Source organism: Bufo gargarizans, chromosome 10 (assembly GCF_014858855.1).
Source record: "Bufo gargarizans isolate SCDJY-AF-19 chromosome 10, ASM1485885v1, whole genome shotgun sequence".
NCBI classification, from domain to species: Eukaryota; Metazoa; Chordata; class Amphibia; order Anura; family Bufonidae; genus Bufo; species Bufo gargarizans.
The window spans coordinates 81752277-81771779 of record NC_058089.1 but is presented as its reverse complement, the minus strand read 5'-3'; the positions used below and the strand labels follow the sequence as shown (position 1 = coordinate 81771779).

Sequence of the window (19503 nt, the reverse complement as noted above, 5' to 3'; positions counted from 1 at the left end):
ACAGCAAATCTCTCCTTTCTCATTAGCATTTTTGTTTTGTGCACTTAACACATGAATAGTCTGTTGTATGCCCTTTTTGGAAGCAGGTGTGGCGGTAGTCATAGATTTTTGCAAAGCTTCAAGCATATCAGTATAACAGTTCCTAAGGACGTTCATTCCTAGGACTACCGGAGGGTTGTTGTCTTCCCTGACCTGCACAACAATGATACCTTGTTGGGGTAGTGTATTTCCTCCCACTAGGAGAGTTAGCTCCCAATAACCATGCACTGGCACGGGTTTGCAGTTGCTGGCTATAAGACTCAGCCAGGATTATGGTGGTTGTGTCAACTGGTTCTGGTCCCACTATTTCTCAAATGCAGTCTGTTGAATAGTTGTGACTTGAGACCCGGTGTCCAATAAGGCAACAAAGAGAATCTCATTTATTCAGAGAACCACTTCTGGACGGGATCCTACATATCTGTGCATCCAGCGGGGATCTTCTGGACCTACTGGTTTACCTCCCGAGGGGTGGTCTTTGGCCTCGAGGGTTGCCCTTTTAACTGCCAGCACATAATTTCTGTATGGCCTGGCTTGTGACAGTATGTGCAAGTGAGTCGCCTCCGAGCACTAAAGCGGTCAGGAGGGCGTCCACCAGAATTTCTGTAATACGTCTCTTCATAATCAGGAGGGAAAAGCTTCCTTGATAATGGTGTCTCATCCTCCAGCACTAAGGGTTTTTCCCACTGTTCTAGTTTTTGACATACTTTCTCCAGACTTTTGGTCAGGAAGTTGACTTGCTCTGTCAATTCAGCAACTGCATCAGGAACTGGAGCTTGGGTTGCTTGACTGACTATAGAATAACATTTTGGAGATGCAACTGGCTTATCCGTAGATATTTCAGCAAACCTAGTAGGCTCTGATTGTGGGTTTTTTCCTAGAATACTGATGGCTAACTCTTTGAAGTCTAGGAAAGTAGAACTTGGGTGCTGAGCAGCTAACATCCTTAACTGACTCTTTAAGGCTTCTGTACTAACACCTTCAATAAGTTGTTCTTTACGTGTCTTATCTTGGTTTTCTGCCTCAAGGGGATCTACTTGTACAACAGCACTGAGGGCTTCCTGCAATGATAATGCAAAGTCTCTGAGTGAGTCACCAAATTGCTGTTTCTTGCTAAAGAACCTCATCTTGACCTCTGACACAGTCTTAGGTTCAAAAGTAGGGTAGAGTTATTCAAATATCTGCTCCAGCGTTTTCCTCTTTGAGCTTGCCCAGGATTTCACTTCTGAGGGCAGCTCCTTCCAATTGCACAATAAGAATTTCTATTTGTTGCTCTACTGACACAGGGTACAACCTGAATACAGCAAGAACCAGGGTGCCCTAAAGTAGTAAGGCATTGTTAAAGGCATCATACTCGGTGCTGCAGCGGCTGGTGATACCTTAGGATCGGTTGCGGCTACTGCGGGGGACCTGTTGGGGTCAGGCTGCACATTATCTTCCTGTACCGACATAGTAACGGCAGGTGCTCAATAAAATGTAGGTTAAACACGGCTTTACACTCTTGTTATGTTGCGTTGCTATGGACCACCTTTATTTTGTGGGTGTATGGCCCTTTAATAATCGCTGTGCTGGCTGAATAGGGTGCTTGGTAGGGTAGCTTGTATTCCAAACAGTCCCGACTAGAGTTAATCTCTTCTAATAGCACTACTTCAGGTACCTGGTAGGTACTCAAGTTTGCGGGTGAGTTAGAGCACTATGATATATAGATTCCGTGGAGGATGGCTAGTATTCGCCTTCCCTTTCCTTCTGCTTGGTTACACGCCAAGTCTTGCGCTTTTTCAGGCGTGCGTATACACGTCAAGCTCCCCTCTTGCGCGCGGCTCCTCCCTCCAGTGCCTCTGACAGACAGAAGAGGCGGCGCAGTGTTTTGAATACAGGGTCGGCCTTCCCGGATCACTACAATGGAGGTGTAAGGGGCCGTCCAAGTTATTTTGCATATAGGGGTGGCACTCAATTTTCCCACTAAGAAGGGCGTTTTGCAGAGTGATGGCGCAGCAGTAATTAAAAATTTACCTCAGGCGGCCATTTTGGGTGCAAGGAAAAAGTCAATTCAGTCACAGCAAGCAGTTTTAGTGACACAAAAATCTGCGATTTCACCAGTTTTAACAGTGTGATTTTAAAGTAGACTACTGGCACAACACATTTATGCACTTTTCAAGTAGTTTGAACAGTTATTTAGCCCAATAAAACGGTCAAACAAATGGGGCTCATTCACATAAGGCACAAAGGATTTGTAATCCTGTTCGTGACGCCAATTTTATTATGCAGCGTGCCGGTCCACAGGGGAGAACGTGTGAGGTTCACGGTGGGCCGACAGTCGCAACAGTTCATCCGTACTCACGGCTAGCAGATGCCTCCCTGGGCTGGGCTGCAGTGAAGGGGAGAACAGCACCAAATTCTCCGGGGCACACTCTATTACAGGGGACACTGGCCAGGTGGTGATCGAGGTGCCCTTGATGGTCGATGGATTTTCTGGGTGCTTGTGTGGCTGGGCCCCTGAATTAGGGGACGTGACGCCAGCACCTTGGTGGTGCAAAATGATGAGAGTGGTTGTAGTATGGAGATGGAAGAAGGAGACAGGGTTCGAATCCAACTAAGAACTTTACTGTAAACAGAGTCTTGACAGCAATTTACATCCAGATATAAACAGTCTCTTATGAATATGGAGGTTGGATGTGGTAAATCCAGGTAACAGGCTGTATATGTGGCTATATCTCAGGCTATAGTAGGAGATTGTGTACTCACTGGTAGTTCGTCCTGAATCTGGTCCTTTTTCTCCAGCTTATTAATGGTGTGGCTGCCGGAAGCTAATAAATCCTTCACCTGGAATCTAAAGGTCCTTAAAGAGGACCTTTCACTAGTGTACAAACTAAAAACGAACTATATCAGTGGGCAGAGCGGCGCCCGGGGGTCCCCCTGCACTTACTAGTATGTCTGGGCGCCGCTCCATTCGCCCGGTATAGGCTCCGGTGTCTGCAGCTCCCTCTGTTGTACTGGACTGATTTTTTGTATGAGGCGTGTCCCTTGCTGCAGCGCTGGCCAATCGCAGCGCACAGCTCATAGCCATCTAGTGGTGGAATATGTGTAGTGCACCTATCAGCCTGTTAACAAGGATTTCACATAAGGGTGCAATACAGGATGATATAACATATAATATAACAACTTTGCAGTACCCACTTACACGAGTGGGACACTGCAGTTACTCCTGCCCCTCTCCTAGAGTTAATAAATAGGAGGGCTTACCTCATTTCTGCCTCTTTTTACCGGCACCTTCACCAGGAATTTTCCCTGCTGTAGGTATGGCCGATGAGAGGGCTGTTTGTGCTGACATTTCTGCAGGCTTCAAGCGGAAGGACCTGGGTTCTTGTCCCCGCTTGCTGGCTGGGTTTCAGGAGCCCCCTTCTGCCCCACCAGCTTCCTCATCTGTTGGCGCCCACCCTGTTGCCTGAGCCCTAGTCTCCCCTCTTCCTCCATCCCTAATGTATCCCGTTCTAAGAAGCGGCCGCACGTTCTGTGGCCCTACCCCCCGCTCCTGCCTCGTACGCTCCCGCTCCTCCGCACTCTGCTGTACTCAGCCCGGGCACCAAGTATCCCCCTGCCCTCACACAATTGGCATACCGCACTTGGAGCCCCGCAGAACACTTTATGCGAAAGAGGAGAATTAATGAACATAAAGAAGTGGAATTAGAACTAATACTAATAAAATCACATTCTAATAAAAGTCCAAATCCCGTATCCTTGGAATGGAGGCTTTCCACTCTTACCATTAAATGAGACGGCAGGTGGTCCGGGAGGTTTTTCTCCACGCTGGGAGGGATGTCATAAATCTCTTGGGTTTGTTCTCTGCTGACAGGACCTTTTACTGCCATCGGTGGAATGTCGTACACCTGCGCAAGACCAAAAGTTAGTTCACCCCAATGATGTAGAGCACCTAAGGATCCCAAAAGCAAATGTCACATTTATCAAATTTCCCACTGGAAGAGCTACGTGGTTTGATGTAAGTTATGTGAGGCCTCGTTCACATTTCTGTGTCTGTATGATGTTTATGGAAGATCTGTCTATGTGTCATCTGGGAAGATGTCCTTGGAGGATCCGTGTTTGGTCCATGTGTTCCTTTTTTGCCCTCCATGTGTCATCCGTATTCTACGGGCACTGCTGGGCTGAAAATACATTTTTAGAGCATCTCCTACCAAGGCACCGTGAAACACTAACAGGACCCATCCGTGTTGTGTCAGTGATTTTTCACAGACCCATAGACTTCAATGGGTGTGTTTGGTCCACAGTAGTGAAATTTTCCGTGATTTTTCCAGTAAGGCCCCATGCACACGGCCGTGTTTCACAGCCGTGTGCGGGCCGTGGAACCGCGGCCTGGATCCCTCCTGAGAGCAGGAGCGCACGGCGTCACTGGTTGCTATGACGCCGTGCGCTCCCTGCTGCCGGCACAGTACAGTAATACACTGGTATAGATCATACCAGTGTATTCACACATCAGTGGGGCCTTAACCCCACTGATGTGTGAACAAACACATTTCAATCAATGGGTGCGTGTACTGTCCATGAAAAATGCGGATAGCTCTTGTCTGAAAAAAAAAGGAAATGTGAACGAGGCCTGAGTTTGGTCAAAAGGAGAAAACCTGTAGATGCGGGTTATTCACGGAACTACAACTATGCCCTTAGGCCTCCTGCACACGACCGTATTTTGATTCCGTTCTGTTTTTTTTGCGGACCGTATACGGAATCATTCAATTCAATGGGTCTGCAAAAAAACTGAAGTTACTCCGTGTGCATTCCGTTTCCGTATGTCCGTATTTCTGTTCCGCAAGAAAATAGAACATGTCCTATTATTGTCCGCATTACGGACAAGGATAGTACTGTTCTATCAGGGGCCAGCTGCTCCACTCTGCAAAATACGGAATGTACATGGATGCCATCCGTATTTTTTGCGGACCGCAAAATACATACAGTCGTGTGCAAGAGGCCTTAGGAAGAGATTGTCATTTCCAATACAATGCCATCCTGCCATAACCCCTTTAATTACATGTAATTCATATATTGGTTCACAAACTATTTCATCTCGTAGGAGTAAAGTCTTCTCGTTTCGATATGATGATATTACAAACCTCTGGACTGTAGTTATTCACTAGACACCTGGTGGGGACATCGTAGATCTCCTGTGGTCCGGCAGGAAGGAGATGTCGAGGAATGTCATACTCATCCTGTTGTTCGGGCTTGGGTGACTCATATACGTAGACTTGTCCTTTTCTGGTCGGAAGAACCACCTGGGGAAAGAAGATCACATCAAATTATATAACCTCATAAGTCAAGGGTCTCAGAATATTAATGCCTTGTAAGTAAACTCTTCCCTCGGGTGTTACAAGAGCCTCAGTACAATGATTTCTAGTTTGATGACCTGTTCATGATCCTATGTGTCGTAGTTGGGGGGCGGCTACCAGACACCCCAGTGGAATAGGGATATAAACACCTCTAACAAACCTTTTCTCCTGTAGGAACCAGGAATCGGAGATGTGGAAATTCAACATGCCCGATCCTTGTTTACCCCAAATACAGTTGTCAGGCTGCTGTCATACACCATCGTTAGATTGGGGGCAGATCCTTCTAAAATCAGAGGGACATTTCTTTAATGTGTACGGTTAGTTTAAATTCCATGTTATATTTCTTTATCAAATTCTTTCATGGGCAATAACGTGCCAGCTCAAAGACAAATGTGTATGTGAGGGACTCTGGGGTGATAACTAACAGCTAAGGTGATGGTGGACATGAATTCTGCAATATCACTGCTACCACTAGATGGAGACAAATGACAAGTGAAAATCCCAACTACTTAATGGCTGCTGCAGGTTTATAAGTCAGTCTGATTCTCTGCTAGGATGCTTTGCAGCCCATATTGCTCGGTCACAGTAGTGTTTACTCCTAAGGCTGGATTCACACGAGCAGAATACAGATGTACAGTATCCTCCTTTTTACTCCCCAGGGTTACAGCCTAAGGCCTCATGCACACGACAGTTTATTTTCACGGTCCGCAAAAACGGGGTCCGTAGGTCCGTGATCCGTGACCGTTTTTTCGTCCGTGGGTCTTCCTTGATTTTTGGAGGATCCACGGACATGAAAAAAAAGTCGTTTTGGTGTCCGCCTGGCCGTGCGGAGCCAAACGGATCCGTCCTGAATTACAATGCAAGTCAATGGGGACGGATCCGTTTGACGTTGACACAATATGGTGCCATTTCAAACGGATCCGTCCCCATTGACTTTCAATGTAAAGTCTGGAGTTCTTTTATACCATCGGATTGGAGTTTTCTCCAATCCGATGGTATATTTTAACTTGAAGCGTCCCCATCACCATGGGAACGCCTCTATGTTAGAATATACTGTCGGATATGAGCTACTTCGTGAAACTCAGATCCGACAGTATATTCTAACACAGAGGCGTTCCCATGGTGATGGGGACGCTTCTAGATAGAATACACTACAAACTTTGTACAAGACTGCCCCCTGCTGCCTGGCAGCACCCGATCTCTTACAGGGGGATATGATAGCACAATTAACCCCTTCAGGTGCGGCACCTAAAGGGGTTAATTGTACTATCATATTTCCCTGTAAGAGATCAGGGCTGCCAGGCAGCAGGGGGCAGACCCCCCCCCCTCCCCAGTTTGAATATCGTTGGTGGCACAGTGTGCGCCCACCATCGCCCCCCCCCCTCCCTCCCTCTATTGTAATAAATCGTTGGTGGCACAGTGTGCGCCCACCATCGCCCCCCCTCCCTCCCTCTATTGTAATAAATCGTTGGTGGCACAGTGTGCGCCCACCATCGCCCCCCCCTCCCTCCCTCTATTGTAATAAATCGTTGGTGGCACAGTGTGCGCCCACCATCAGCCCCCCTCCCTCTATAGCAGTAACAACATTGGTGGCAGTGTGCGGCCTCCCATTTCCCCCCCCCCCATCATTGGTGGCAGCGGAGTTCCGATCGGAGTCCCAGTTTAATCGCTGGGGCTCCGATCGGTAACCATGGCAACCAGGACTGCAGTAGCGTCCTGGTTGCCATGGTTACTTAGCAATAGTACAATAGTAGAAGACTCCTAGTTACCTGCTTGCTGCTGCGATGTCTGTGTCCGGCCGGGAGCTCCACCTACTGGTAAGTGAAAGGTCTGTGCGGCGCATTGCTAAAGAACTGTCACTTACCAGTAGGAGGAGCTCCCGGCCGTTCACAGATATCGCAGCAGCAAGCAGGTAAGTATGAATCTTCTACTGTTGTACTATTGCTAAGTAACCATGGCAACCAGGGCTGCAGTAGCTTCCTGGTTGCCATGGTTACCGATCGGAGCCCCAGCGATTAAACTGGGACTCCGATCGGAACTCCGCTGCCACCAATGATGGGGGGGGGGGGAGATGGGAGGCCGCACACTGGCCACCAATGTTGTTACTGCTATAGAGGGAGGGGGGCCGATGGTGGGTGCACACTGTGCCACCAACGATTTATTACAATAGAGGGAGGGAGGGGGGGCGATGGTGGGCGCACACTGTGCCACCAACGATTTATTACAATAGAGGGAGGGAGGGGGGGCGATGGTGGGCGCACACTGTGCCACCAACGATTTCTAACATTAGAGGGAGGAAGGGGGGGCCCGATGGGGGGCGCACACTGTGCCACCAACGATATTCAAACTGGGGAGGGGGGGTCTGCCCCCTGCTGCCTGGCAGCCCTGATCTCTTACAGGGGGATATGATAGCACAATTAACCCCTTTTGCTTTCATACAGACGGATCTTCGGATTCGTCTGTATGAAAGCAACCTACGGCCACGGATCACGGACACGGATGCCAATCTTGTGTGCATCCGTGTTCTTTCACGGACCCATTGACTTGAATGGGTCCGTGAACCGTTGTCCGCCATAAAAATAGGACAGGTCATATTTTTTTGACGGACAGGATACACGGATCACGGCCTCGGCTGCCAAACGGTGCATTTTCCGATTTTTCCACGGACCCATTGAAAGTCAATGGCTCCGCGAAAAAAAGCGGAAAACGGCACAACAGCCACGGATGCACACAACGGTCGTGTGCATGAGGCCTTACCGTGGGTTTAGCTGAGATCCCTATGATGCTGAGAGTTTAAGTTACGCTGTAACACAGGGGATCATTGTGCTTTTGCGACTCCAACCTTAAAGGGGTTGTCCCACAAAAAATATAATAAATTTTTCAAACCAGCACCTGGATCTGAATTCTTTTGAAATTACATGTAAGTTAAAATGTATTATAGACACTTTAGTTATTCACTGAAATCTGTCTGTGTTGCGCCACCTGCTGTTTGTTCTTTTTCTAATTTCTCTGTTATGCTGTCTGAGATGGCAGCACATGCTCAGTTCCATCCGTCAACTGCCACTAGCTGTAGTTGAAAGGACACACCCCTGAGAAAGGAAACACCCCTGAGAAAGGACACACACCCCTGAGAAAGGACACACCCCTGAGAAAGGACACACCCCCTGAGAAAGGACACACACCCCTGAGAAAGGACACACACCCCTGAGAAAGGACACACACCCCTGAGAAAGGACACACACCCCCTGAGAAAGGACACACACCCCCTGAGAAAGGACACACACCCCCTGAGAAAGGACACACACCCCCTGAGAAAGGACACACACCCCTGAGAAAGGACACACACCCCTGAGAAAGGACACACACCCCTGAGAAAGGACACACACCCCTGAGAAAGGACACACACCCCTGAGAAAGGACACACACCCCTGAGAAAGGACACACCCCCTGAGAAAGGACACACCCCCTGAGAAAGGACACACACCCCTGAGAAAGGACAGACACCCCTGAGAAAGGACACACCCCCTGAGAAAGGACACACCCGCTGAGAAAGGACACACACCCCTAAGAAAGGACACACACCCCTGAGAAAGGACACACACCCCTGAGAAAGGACACACACCCCTAAGAAAGGACACACACCCCTAAGAAAGGACACACACCCCTGAGAAAGGACACACCCCTGAGCTGCCAGCTTGAAATAAATCTAGCAGAACAATTGGGCCAATGACTGTGGAGATCTCTGGATCCATGTGAGGTACAGGGCTGGTTGTAAGTTTCTTAAAAAGAGATTGTTATGTACTATATGGTGTCTGATTTTCAGTTTTTATATTAAAGGGGTATATCGGTTGGTAAAAGTTATCCCCTATCTACAGGATGGGGGATAACTATTAGATCAGTGGGAGTCCTACCACTGGTCATGAGAAGGGGGTTCTGCACCCCCTGCAGCCCCCTGAAATGACCGTAGCGGCTAGTCAGACATGCGTGCAGCTCCTCCATTCATTTCTATCGGAGTTCCGGAGATAGCCGAGCGCTGTACTTCACTATTTTGCAGCCAAGTATAGGATGTGTTCTGAACCCAGACATACGGCTGTAGAAAGCAGACAGATGTGTGTGCTTTACACATGTTCTCTTGCCCGTTCTGCAAAGAGATAGGATGTGTCCGCAAAATGCAGATCACGGGCCCATTGAAGTCCCATGGGTCTGCAAACAAAAATGCAGATGGCACACGCTAAACAGATATGGTCATTTGCATGAGGCACTATGCTGAAGACCTGTCCTCTGGATAGGTCATCAGTATCTGATCGGTGGGGATCTGACGCACCGGGACCCCTGCCAATCAGCTGTCTGAGGAGTCCGCAACACTCCTGAAGCTTCATGAAGCTTACCCTAGGCCAGTGATGTCACGTTTATCAGTCACGTGGCCTGGGGCAGCGCTATGAGATCAAGCACAGCCGCTATACAATGTACGTGCTTGGTAAGAAGGCTGTGGCGCTCACTGGAATGCTACATCCTCAAGGGTCCCAGGAGTCGGACCCCCAACAATCAGATGCTGATGACCTATCTGGAGAATAGGTCATCAGTATAAAACAGCCAGAAAACCCCTTTAAGCCCTAAAACACCAGCTACTTTATCGCTAAATGCCTCACTATTTAGGCATTGCATGGCGGTATTATTTGAACATTAGACAGCAGTTTTATTGGGGACATTGAGTGACAGTATTGTGTGGGAAATATATGGCAGTGATAGTATTTGGGTACTATATGGTAGTAGTAATCTTTAAAGGGAATATTCACTCCCCGGGGCCTTTTGGACAGAATCCTCTGCAGGTGTTATACTTAGGGCTCATGCACACGACCGTATGTATTTTGCTGTCCGCAAAAAACGGATCTGCAAAAATGCGGAACGAAAATATGGGGCTGATGCACACAACCGTATTTTCTTTCCGTGTCCGTTCAGGTTTTTTTGCGGACAGTATGCAGAACCATTCATTTCAATGGGTCTACAAAAAAAACTGAAGTTACTCCGTGTGCATTCCGTTTCCGTATGTCCATTCTGCAAAAAAATAGAGCATGTCCTATTATTGTCCGCATTACGGACAAGGATAGGACCTTTCTATTAGGGGCCAGCTGTTCCGCAATATACAGAATGTACATGGACGTCAGCCGTATTTTTTGCAGATCTGTGTTTTGAGGACCGCAAAATACATACGGTCAGGTGCATGACCCCTTACCTGATCCCTGCCTATGGGTTCCAGCTCCTTCTCCGCCCACGCTGCCACTTCAGATTCTGGGTCTCCCTGAATCAACATCTGGTTTGAACAACCCCTTTAAATACTGTGTGGAGGTATAATTTGGGCATCATACGACGGCAATATTTGGCCACTGAATGGCAGTATTGTTTGGAGTATTATTTGAATTTTGTGACAGTATTCAGGTATCTGGGCATTTTTCTGAAACTGCAAGAAATGCGAGCACGGTCCGTCTAAGGCTACTCTCACACTTGCGTTTGGTGCGGATCCGTCATGGATGTGCACAATCGCATCCGTTCAGATAATACAACCGCATGCATCCGTTCAGAACGGATCCGTCTTGAACACCATTGAAAGTCAACGGAGGACGGATCCGTTTTCTATGGTGCCAGATTGTGTCAGTGAAAACGGATCCGTCCCCATTGACTTACATTGTGTGTCAGGACGGATCTGTTTGGCAAACAGGCACCAAAACGCCAGCGTGAAAGTAGCCTTTTACTTGCAACCTCAAATCCACTAAAAGTTCACCGTTTCAGAGTATTGGTGTAGATTGTATAGATCGCCATCCTGAGGCTCTCCAGCTGTTGCAAAACTACAACTCCCAGCATGCTCAGACTGCCTACCGCTATCCGCCTGCAGCAGGGCATGGTGGGAGTTGTAGTTTTACTACAGGTTGGCCATGCCTGGTATAGATTGTAAGCTCCTTTGGTTTGGGGGTGAGATGAAGATTCAGTAAACTAGGTAACTACAGTAACTAGCACCAATGAATCCAATCTATTCTCATTACAAAGCGAAGGCGTCCTCTCGCTTCGTCTGTGTTTACGTCTACGCGCACCACGCAGAATTACATGTTCTCGGTTCAAAGGGAAGAATGCCTTTTATTTCAGTCATGAGCTTATTCTGGGAGAATGGCCTAGTGGTCAAATTACCTTAAAAAGGCAGCGAGGCGACCGCTCGCTTTCTAGCAATTCTAAACAAAGCTTTTCTACCCTGTTATTGGAAGGGCATCATAAAATATTTATAGCAGGAGCATAAAAAGGATCACGGGGGAGGGGGACACAGACGAAGGGCAGCCTTACCCCGAACTAGGGTCTGTAGACTTCAGCAATGTGCGCTGATGCTCTCCGCTCCCCGGTATTAGCAGGAGGCACAGGAATCCTGTGAATCGCTTTGTCAGGTGGACATTTCTATTATATAACTTGTCTTTATTAGGTTACCAGAAAAAGGCAAAGTGCATTGCTAAAGAGCCTGCGATTCCCACCAGCCGCACTCGGGTTACCATGGCAAACCCATCTAATTACACTGAAAGCCATAGGCACTGCAGTCATCCATACCAAAGGTTACACGGGCCAGGCCGCCTGGAAACACATTTCACGTAGATCTCACAAGATTATACAAACGCATTATTTCGTATGTGTACAAGAGTTATTACAGCTTTAGGGCTTATGCACACGACCGTTTGATGTTTTGCGCTTCACAAAACACGGATACCGGCAGTGTGCATACCGCATTTTGTGGAACGGAACGCCTGGCCCCTAATAGAACAGTACTCTCCTTATCCGTAATGCGGATACGGACAGCAAATGGTGTGCTGTCTGCAACTTTTGCGGCCCCTTTGAAATTAATGGGTCCGCATCTGATCTCTGCAAAAAATGCGGCTCAGATATGGACTGAAAATACAGCTGTGTGAATGCTCCTTTACATTGAAGCATATTCTCCATCTTGTTAATTGGGGGCAGTGGCAGGTCTGTGGGAATATCTTTCTATATTCAACTATATCACAGTATGTCTTAAAGATTAGGGCTGGAGGGGATGGGCACTGTTTCAATTTTTGCCTCAGGCAGCAGAAAGGCTAAGTGCACCCCTGCCGATCAGCTGTTTGAAGAGGCTGTGGCGCCAACATACCAAGGACAGCACCGTCCCTGGTCCAGTGACCGTGCTTGCTACTGCAGCTCAGGCACATTCACTGACTTGCGCCTAGGCCACGTGACCGATGAAAGTGACATCACATGGCCTAGGAATCGGATGAGGTGCTAACCGAGGCGCTGCAGCCTTTTCAAACAGCTAATCATGATGGGGGCGTTTGTGTGCCAGATGGCGGAGCCTCACCAATCAAATATTGATGGCCTATCCTGAGGACCCAGAAAACCTCTTTGACACAGGCTATTTTACAACAGCCTCCATAAACAGGAACCTGTGGTGTGCCGATGGGTTTGCAGGTAAGTGGCTGGAAATTGGAGACCCACTACAGTCCAAGAAAGTAAATGGGGTGGGGGGGTGGGATGGTAGTTGGCCTCTGCTCAGGTTGATAGAGCATAGAGAATGGGGTTGTAGGCAATTTCCATCAGTGTTATGTAATACTTAATGGATCTCGTAGCATTACTGCAGGAGAGATGAGCACCAGCCCACTGCTTCCCCCGATGATAACGAAGGCTCCATGGTGCATTGAGTCATGGGAAAATGTCAGCAAACAAGGAAAAGCAAGAATTCATGCATAGTCTAAATCCATGAGATGGCCACAAGCTGCCTGTGACTTTATCCTGCATTACTGGGGACAAACAAATGTTGCACTGGGGTGAAAATACCTTTAGAGTTCTCCTTACATGACTTTGGTTGGATCATTTCCCAAGACTAGAAATTTCAGGGCTACAAAATTATAGGTTCTTCAAGGTACTAATAATAAAATGTAAAGGTACAAAACTTACGCACCCTTTCGCTGATGCTATTTGGCAACATTATCCATGTTATAGCTCGCCCAACAAGATGTGACACACACATATCATTAGAAGATTGCACCAATCCCAGGTACAACATGGATCCAACATTCCTTCATAGGACACTTCTATGTTACCATCCAGCCTTACTATCCAAACCTTCATTATGGCGCTTATACCGTGATCTATAGTAAAGCCTATGAGAGAAAAATCCTATGGTAGCCTATGGGCGCAACACCTGAAAAGGCCACTTCTTTCTAGAAATTTGGAGGGGGAGGAGAGGTCTATCTAGACCTCTATCAATACCTGATATTTCACGATATGTTGACCTCAATTTCAATACATTAGATTTTTTTTTCTAAAAATGTGCCACCAGCTCATGTGTCATGTTGTTTTTTCCAGTTGACATCATAAAAAAAAAGACATTTCCCTGGAGAGTCCTGTTGCTGGTGTCCACACCCTCCACACCCAGCATTTTATTCTGGATATAACTTTACACTGAACACCATGCCAGCTGTTTTATACATACACAGAATCCTTTATTAAGCCATCTACTGAGGAAGCCATGATATATTACTAGGGACATGTGGCAATTTAGAGGGATGAAACAGGTGTCTCAGGGTTCTTGCCCATTATCAATATGGAGCAGGGTACTGGTTGGCTGGATGAAATGCCAACCTCAAAACAGATGTCTACAGATGGGTGTCTCTGGTTTTGCAGGCATAATATGATTTGCATATTTTGTCTATAGGGCAATGCCAGAAAACACCATTGTGTCTCCTCAACATAAACAGTACCCCCCCCCCCCAAGCTGCATTTAGGACATTCGGCCAACCAATCTGTACTGAACCCCAAAACGGATAGGGCCAGATTGATCAATTGATTACACCAGTTTTCTGGCTAGAAAAAGTTGCAAACTGTGTGCTTGCGACTTTTTCAACGCCACTTTGCCAAAGTGGCATTTCTCTACCACGCCACCTTCCTGAAAAGAGGGCATGGTGAAGGCATCACCACATTTATCATCTTCTACACCAGATTTCTGACATAGAAGAACACGAAAAACTATGCCAACCAGGGGCTAGTCATGAATTAGGCACAACATCCAGCAGCTTGCCTGGTTATCATAGCCTGGCGTACGCCACGGGCTATGATAAATCTCCCCCATGGTTTCCTCTGCTTTGGATGGTATTCTTGAATTTGCATGTATTTTATAGCATAATTTTGTCATATGAATTATCTATTAGGAAGAGATGAAAATCTGAGATTTAAGATCGGCTGAAGAGTCACGTTTGGTTATATGAACCTACATGGGCAGATGAATAAATTCAACCATGTTTAACCAGGAAAGTGACCTGATTTCTCAGGGCAGGAAGTTGTCCCATCGCGGTTGGCAATGACGCTAATAAAACAGGAAGTTCCAGAGATTAGAGACATCAATAAAACAGCAGCAGAGCGCTCAGCTCCGACTCCGTGATATGATGTAATTACATTTCCTGACAAGGAAGACATGTTGATACATTATAGCTACCAAATTTAATCTTATGTTTTGAGGCTAGGCACACATTACCGTCTTGCCATGCAAACCCCTCCTGGTGTCCCTGAATGCCCCATGTCACAGTCAGTCATAGGATCTTGTAGTTGTAAATCCTGGGAAACTGACTTTATTGTTAGTTTTGTCCTTCCATACGGATAGTTGCACAACTTGGGTTATGGGCTTCAGTTTTCTGTGCACTTTTTAGTTGGATGATTTTTGTAAAACTGTAGAAATTTTGCATTATTGTACGATCAGCTGATGGGGGATTATAACCCTTCTTTTTTCGGAGCATGTTGGTTGCCGTGGACTGAATCGCTTTACCTTTTATATTGGATTCCATGAATCTCTACTAATTTGATTTTATACACATTGGTAGACATCAAGTATTCCCGTGGAACAGTCAGTATGGCAGCAGATGATTCCTCACTGTATCTAAACTTATTCCACTATTGCCTGGTAAGGACAATCCGATCTAAGTCTTGTTAGAGGTAGGTGTGGACTGATTATTAAGTCAAATGACCATGGCCAGAGTGGCCTATTGCCATGAAGGTGTCCATAGCCCACTGGTCAGATGCAGTGCTTGCCAAAATAATCCAAGAGATACAAAATGCTCAAATACTGTAGTTAACCCAGCCTTAGGCTGGCCATACATATGCTGGCTGGCTGACATCTATAACTCCTGATCCCCTCATACACATGCCTGCTTGGCATGTGTTCTCCATAGGAAGAGGTGGAGAAAGATGCTGCCAGACACCTCTGACAGCAGCTTGTCTGCCTGAGAACAAAGGATCAGGCATCTAAAATCCAACTACCTGATCCTTATCGCCCCCAGGGTCAGACTGGCCCACCAGAGTACCAGAGGACCCCCAGTGGGCCTAAGCTCTGACAAAATAATGGACCCCTAATAAGACTGAGCACCTAAGGTCCTACAAAAGACAATTTCATTAGGAGCTGACCATGAAACCAGTACCACCAGATATCCTATTAAACCGTACTGATGACTACATGTGCAATGATGTCAGGGTGGGCCCTCAGAATCATTTCCACTGGAGGATCCAAGAAACATCAGTCCAATGCTGATCTTTACTGACATCTGCTGTTGTGGGAAAATCAGGAGGTCCCCATATACCATTAGATGGTTGGACAGTCCTACCAAAGTTGATGGGTTTGGCCAACATCTATCTAATGTATATGGCCAACTTTTAGTGTATTATATTATGGTGGTTGGTAAGGGGACAATAACCCGAGAGCTCAGACCGCACTCACTCCAACCCCTCGTTACTCAAACTTGATAATTAACTCAGAGGGTATGAAAAAGCATCCATGATGTAAATACCATATGTATTAATGTCCTAATGGCAGGCTGATCTGCACAACGCACCACCACTGGCCATAAAGCAATGAATACTCAGTTTCTGCCATGTATAATGCCAGTCACAGAACAATTATTATTTTTTCAATATGAGTCTTACCAAATTCTCATAAATATGGATTTTGCAGTTGCAGTCATAAAAACTGAGATCAATATTACACATCAAATAGAAATGGAGATTTCTTTCTGACATTATGATACTCTCTGCAATACACAGAAGACGACCACATACGTCAGGAGAGGAGGAGTATCTTGGCAACGAAAAATTTCCTTCTATCGGGGCCTTGTGATTACTACAGTTCCAAAGGTCACGGGGACAATGGCGGCAGAGTATGTGCGCTGAAGTCTCAGCGGGACTGACGTCTCATAACTTATTGTCTGTGAACAGTAAACTGTGGGACTTTCCACTCCAGTGTCTGCAGAAGGTGCAACCCTCTGCAGCACCTGCCAAAGTCCTAGCATTCTCCTATTTACCATGGCGGATTTATCCACCTCTGGCCTCCTTTCTTCCCCTCGTCTATACCTGCACTCCAGTAACATTTTCACTGAAGAACAAAAAACCAAGACTTTATTAACCGTGAAAAGGGGGTTAAGCCGAGTGCTTCAGAACAAGCTTGTGGTTTGGGATCTGCCCGTACAAGCTGAGGCTTTGACGTTTAATGCTGTGCTGGCAACTGACGTTCCAAAAATACAGTCTCAGGGCGACGACCCAGCGTACTGCCAGAGAGCAGCCGCCTGGAAAATTCCTGATGCAAGATCCTGGATCCCGGTCCCAAATGCGGCCTGGATACACGGATGTCTGGTCAGATAGGGTTTCCATAGTTATTCCACAAGAGTTCCTGTAGTGTGGAACCCAAATTGTGTGTGGGTCTGGGTAATAAGACTCACACTGGAGCCGCTCAATACTGATTTTTAGCAAAAGCACTGGGTCCATTCATTAACCCGGCAGGTTGTGCAGGACAAAAGGGTCTGCTGTTTATTCCCAGAAATAGCACCACTCCAGTCCATGGATAGCGATTGGTTGCAGCTCCAACTTATGCAGCTCATAGAAGGCTGACCTGCAATACCGGACACAACCTTCAGGTAAGAGTGGTGCTGTTTCAAGAAAAAAAACAAAAACCTTTTTTTCTAATCTTTTTTCACTGGTGGGCCATGTACACGCGGGAACCCCTCACTCATTTGTTGCTTAGAAATAAACTGAACCTATTCTGACTTCTGCTGAGCAAACAAACCTCATTTTTTTTAAGAATGCTGCGTTTTTAGAATGTATATATATTTTTTTCTCTGGATATTACATGGTGTAAAACGCCCTACAAACAATGGACCTGATTTACTATAGACCGGCAGTGTACACTGGTCAATGATAACCCTGCATGCTGCTGGAGGCTGCGCCTAATTTATGATGAGGCGTACATTATGTCATACGTTAGGTGCAGTCTTCGGCAGTCCGTGCACCTGAACTGAAATCTACGTCAGCCCCTGGCAGACATAGATTTCAGTCTTCTGAAAAGAAGATAAAAGTGGCGGGGCTGCTGTCCCCGTCCCCTCCTTGCCCTTACCACCGTTTTGGGAAACTGGCAAGGCTGGTGGAGAAACGCTGCTTTCACAAAAGCGGAGTTACGGCCACTGCTTCAGAGCAGATACGACGTGGCTGGGATCTACTGCGCATGTTGCCTATGTGTTATCCCAGGGTCCCAGCCACAAGACAGGCACTTTTTCCTATAGCAGGGATCAGCAACCTTTGGCAGTCCAGCTACTGTGAAACTACAACTCCCAGCATGCACACTTATTTTGCTCTTCTTCTAACTCCCATAGAAGTGAGAGGAGGATTCTGGGAGTTGTAGTTTCAGAACAGCTGGACTGCCGGAGGTTGCTGATCCCTGTCCTATAGTGTGCAAGCACGACCACCGCTGCTGGATTACAGGGTGGTCGTAACCCCTGGATATAAGGGTACTGTCACACTTGCGGCAGAGGTGATGCAAACGGATAGCATTTGACAAATGTATTGAAATACCGGATCCGTTTCTCCGATGTCACCCGGAAAAGCGGTTTATTTATTTTTGGCATTTTTAAAGGTCTGCGCGATTAAACTGGATCCGTTTTGCCGGAACACTTAATGCTGGATCTGGCACTAATACATTTCAATGGAAATTAATGCCGGATCTGGCATTCCGGCAAGTGTTCAGGATTTTTGACCGGAGAGAAAACTGCAGCATGCTGCAGTATTTTCTCCGGCCAAAAAACGTAAGAGGGACTGAACTGATGCATCCTGATGCATACTGAACGGATTACTCTCCATTCAGAATGCATTAGGATAAAACTGTGTGAAAGTACCCTAAGCAGTGTATAATGTGATGGAAAAATGAATCCAGCCAGAAAAGGAAGCAATATGGACAATCACAATACATTAGTAAGTGCCTTGTATTCACTTTCTCTACATCAAGCATGTCAAACTCAAAGGCTAACATGGGCCAAAAAAACAAAATTTAAGTTTATGTGGGCCGCATAAAAAAAAGATTTTTTTTTTTACAATATAATGCAGACGGATCCGTTCTGAACGGATCCACCGTCTGCATTATATGAGCGGATCCGTCTCAGACGGATCCGCTCTGAACGCAAGTGTGAAAGTAGCCTTAGGGGCGAGAACCTGGGATCTTTCATCCCTTGTCCTATTCAGATCTATCAGGGTGAATAGGACTTCACACTGTCCCTGCTGCTCTGTGCCTTGTGCACACAGCATCAGGGATGTTACCATGGCAACCAGGGCTTCTGTAGCGTCCTGGCTGCCATGGTAACTGATCGGAGCCCCAGGCTTACACAGCTGGGGCTCCGATCAGAAGCTGCCACTGCACCACCAATGAGGGGGAGGGGAGAGGTCCCTGTGGCCACTGCCACCAATGATTTTAATACTGGGGGGGTTGAGAGGGGCTGGCGCACTGTGCCACCAATGATTTTAATGGGATGGGGGGTTGAGGGGGGGGGGGCACACTGCACCACCAATGATAAATTACCCCTTTATACAGGAGGCTGGTACTGGCAGATCAGCAGTTAACCCCTCAGGTGCGGCACCTGAGGGGTTAACTGCCTCTGATCGCAGCTCCCTGTCAGCGGCAGGGTGCCGGCAATGCGATTCTGCTGCCGGTACCCGCCTCCTGTATTGTGTTAAAGACTGACTTTCACTATCAGGCCACACAGAGCGGCGCCCAGCGATGTCTCAGCACTCACCATTAGTCCTGGGCGCCGCTCCGTTCGCCCGCAGTGCT

At 47.1% G+C, this 19503-nt stretch overlaps 1 protein-coding gene across 1 annotated transcript in view; it reads right to left on the bottom strand.

The window, feature by feature from the left end:
* BCAR1 (BCAR1 scaffold protein, Cas family member) overlaps positions 1 to 19503 on the bottom strand; it is a 166999-nt gene that overhangs the window by 30753 nt on the left and 116743 nt on the right. Inside the window, exons 3-4 of the mRNA XM_044269843.1 lie at positions 5157 to 5315; positions 3801 to 3923 (exon numbers count right to left, since the gene is read on the bottom strand). Of these exons, the coding sequence (XP_044125778.1) occupies positions 3801 to 3923; positions 5157 to 5315 (282 nt within the window). The remainder of the gene's footprint in view (positions 1 to 3800; positions 3924 to 5156; positions 5316 to 19503) is intronic.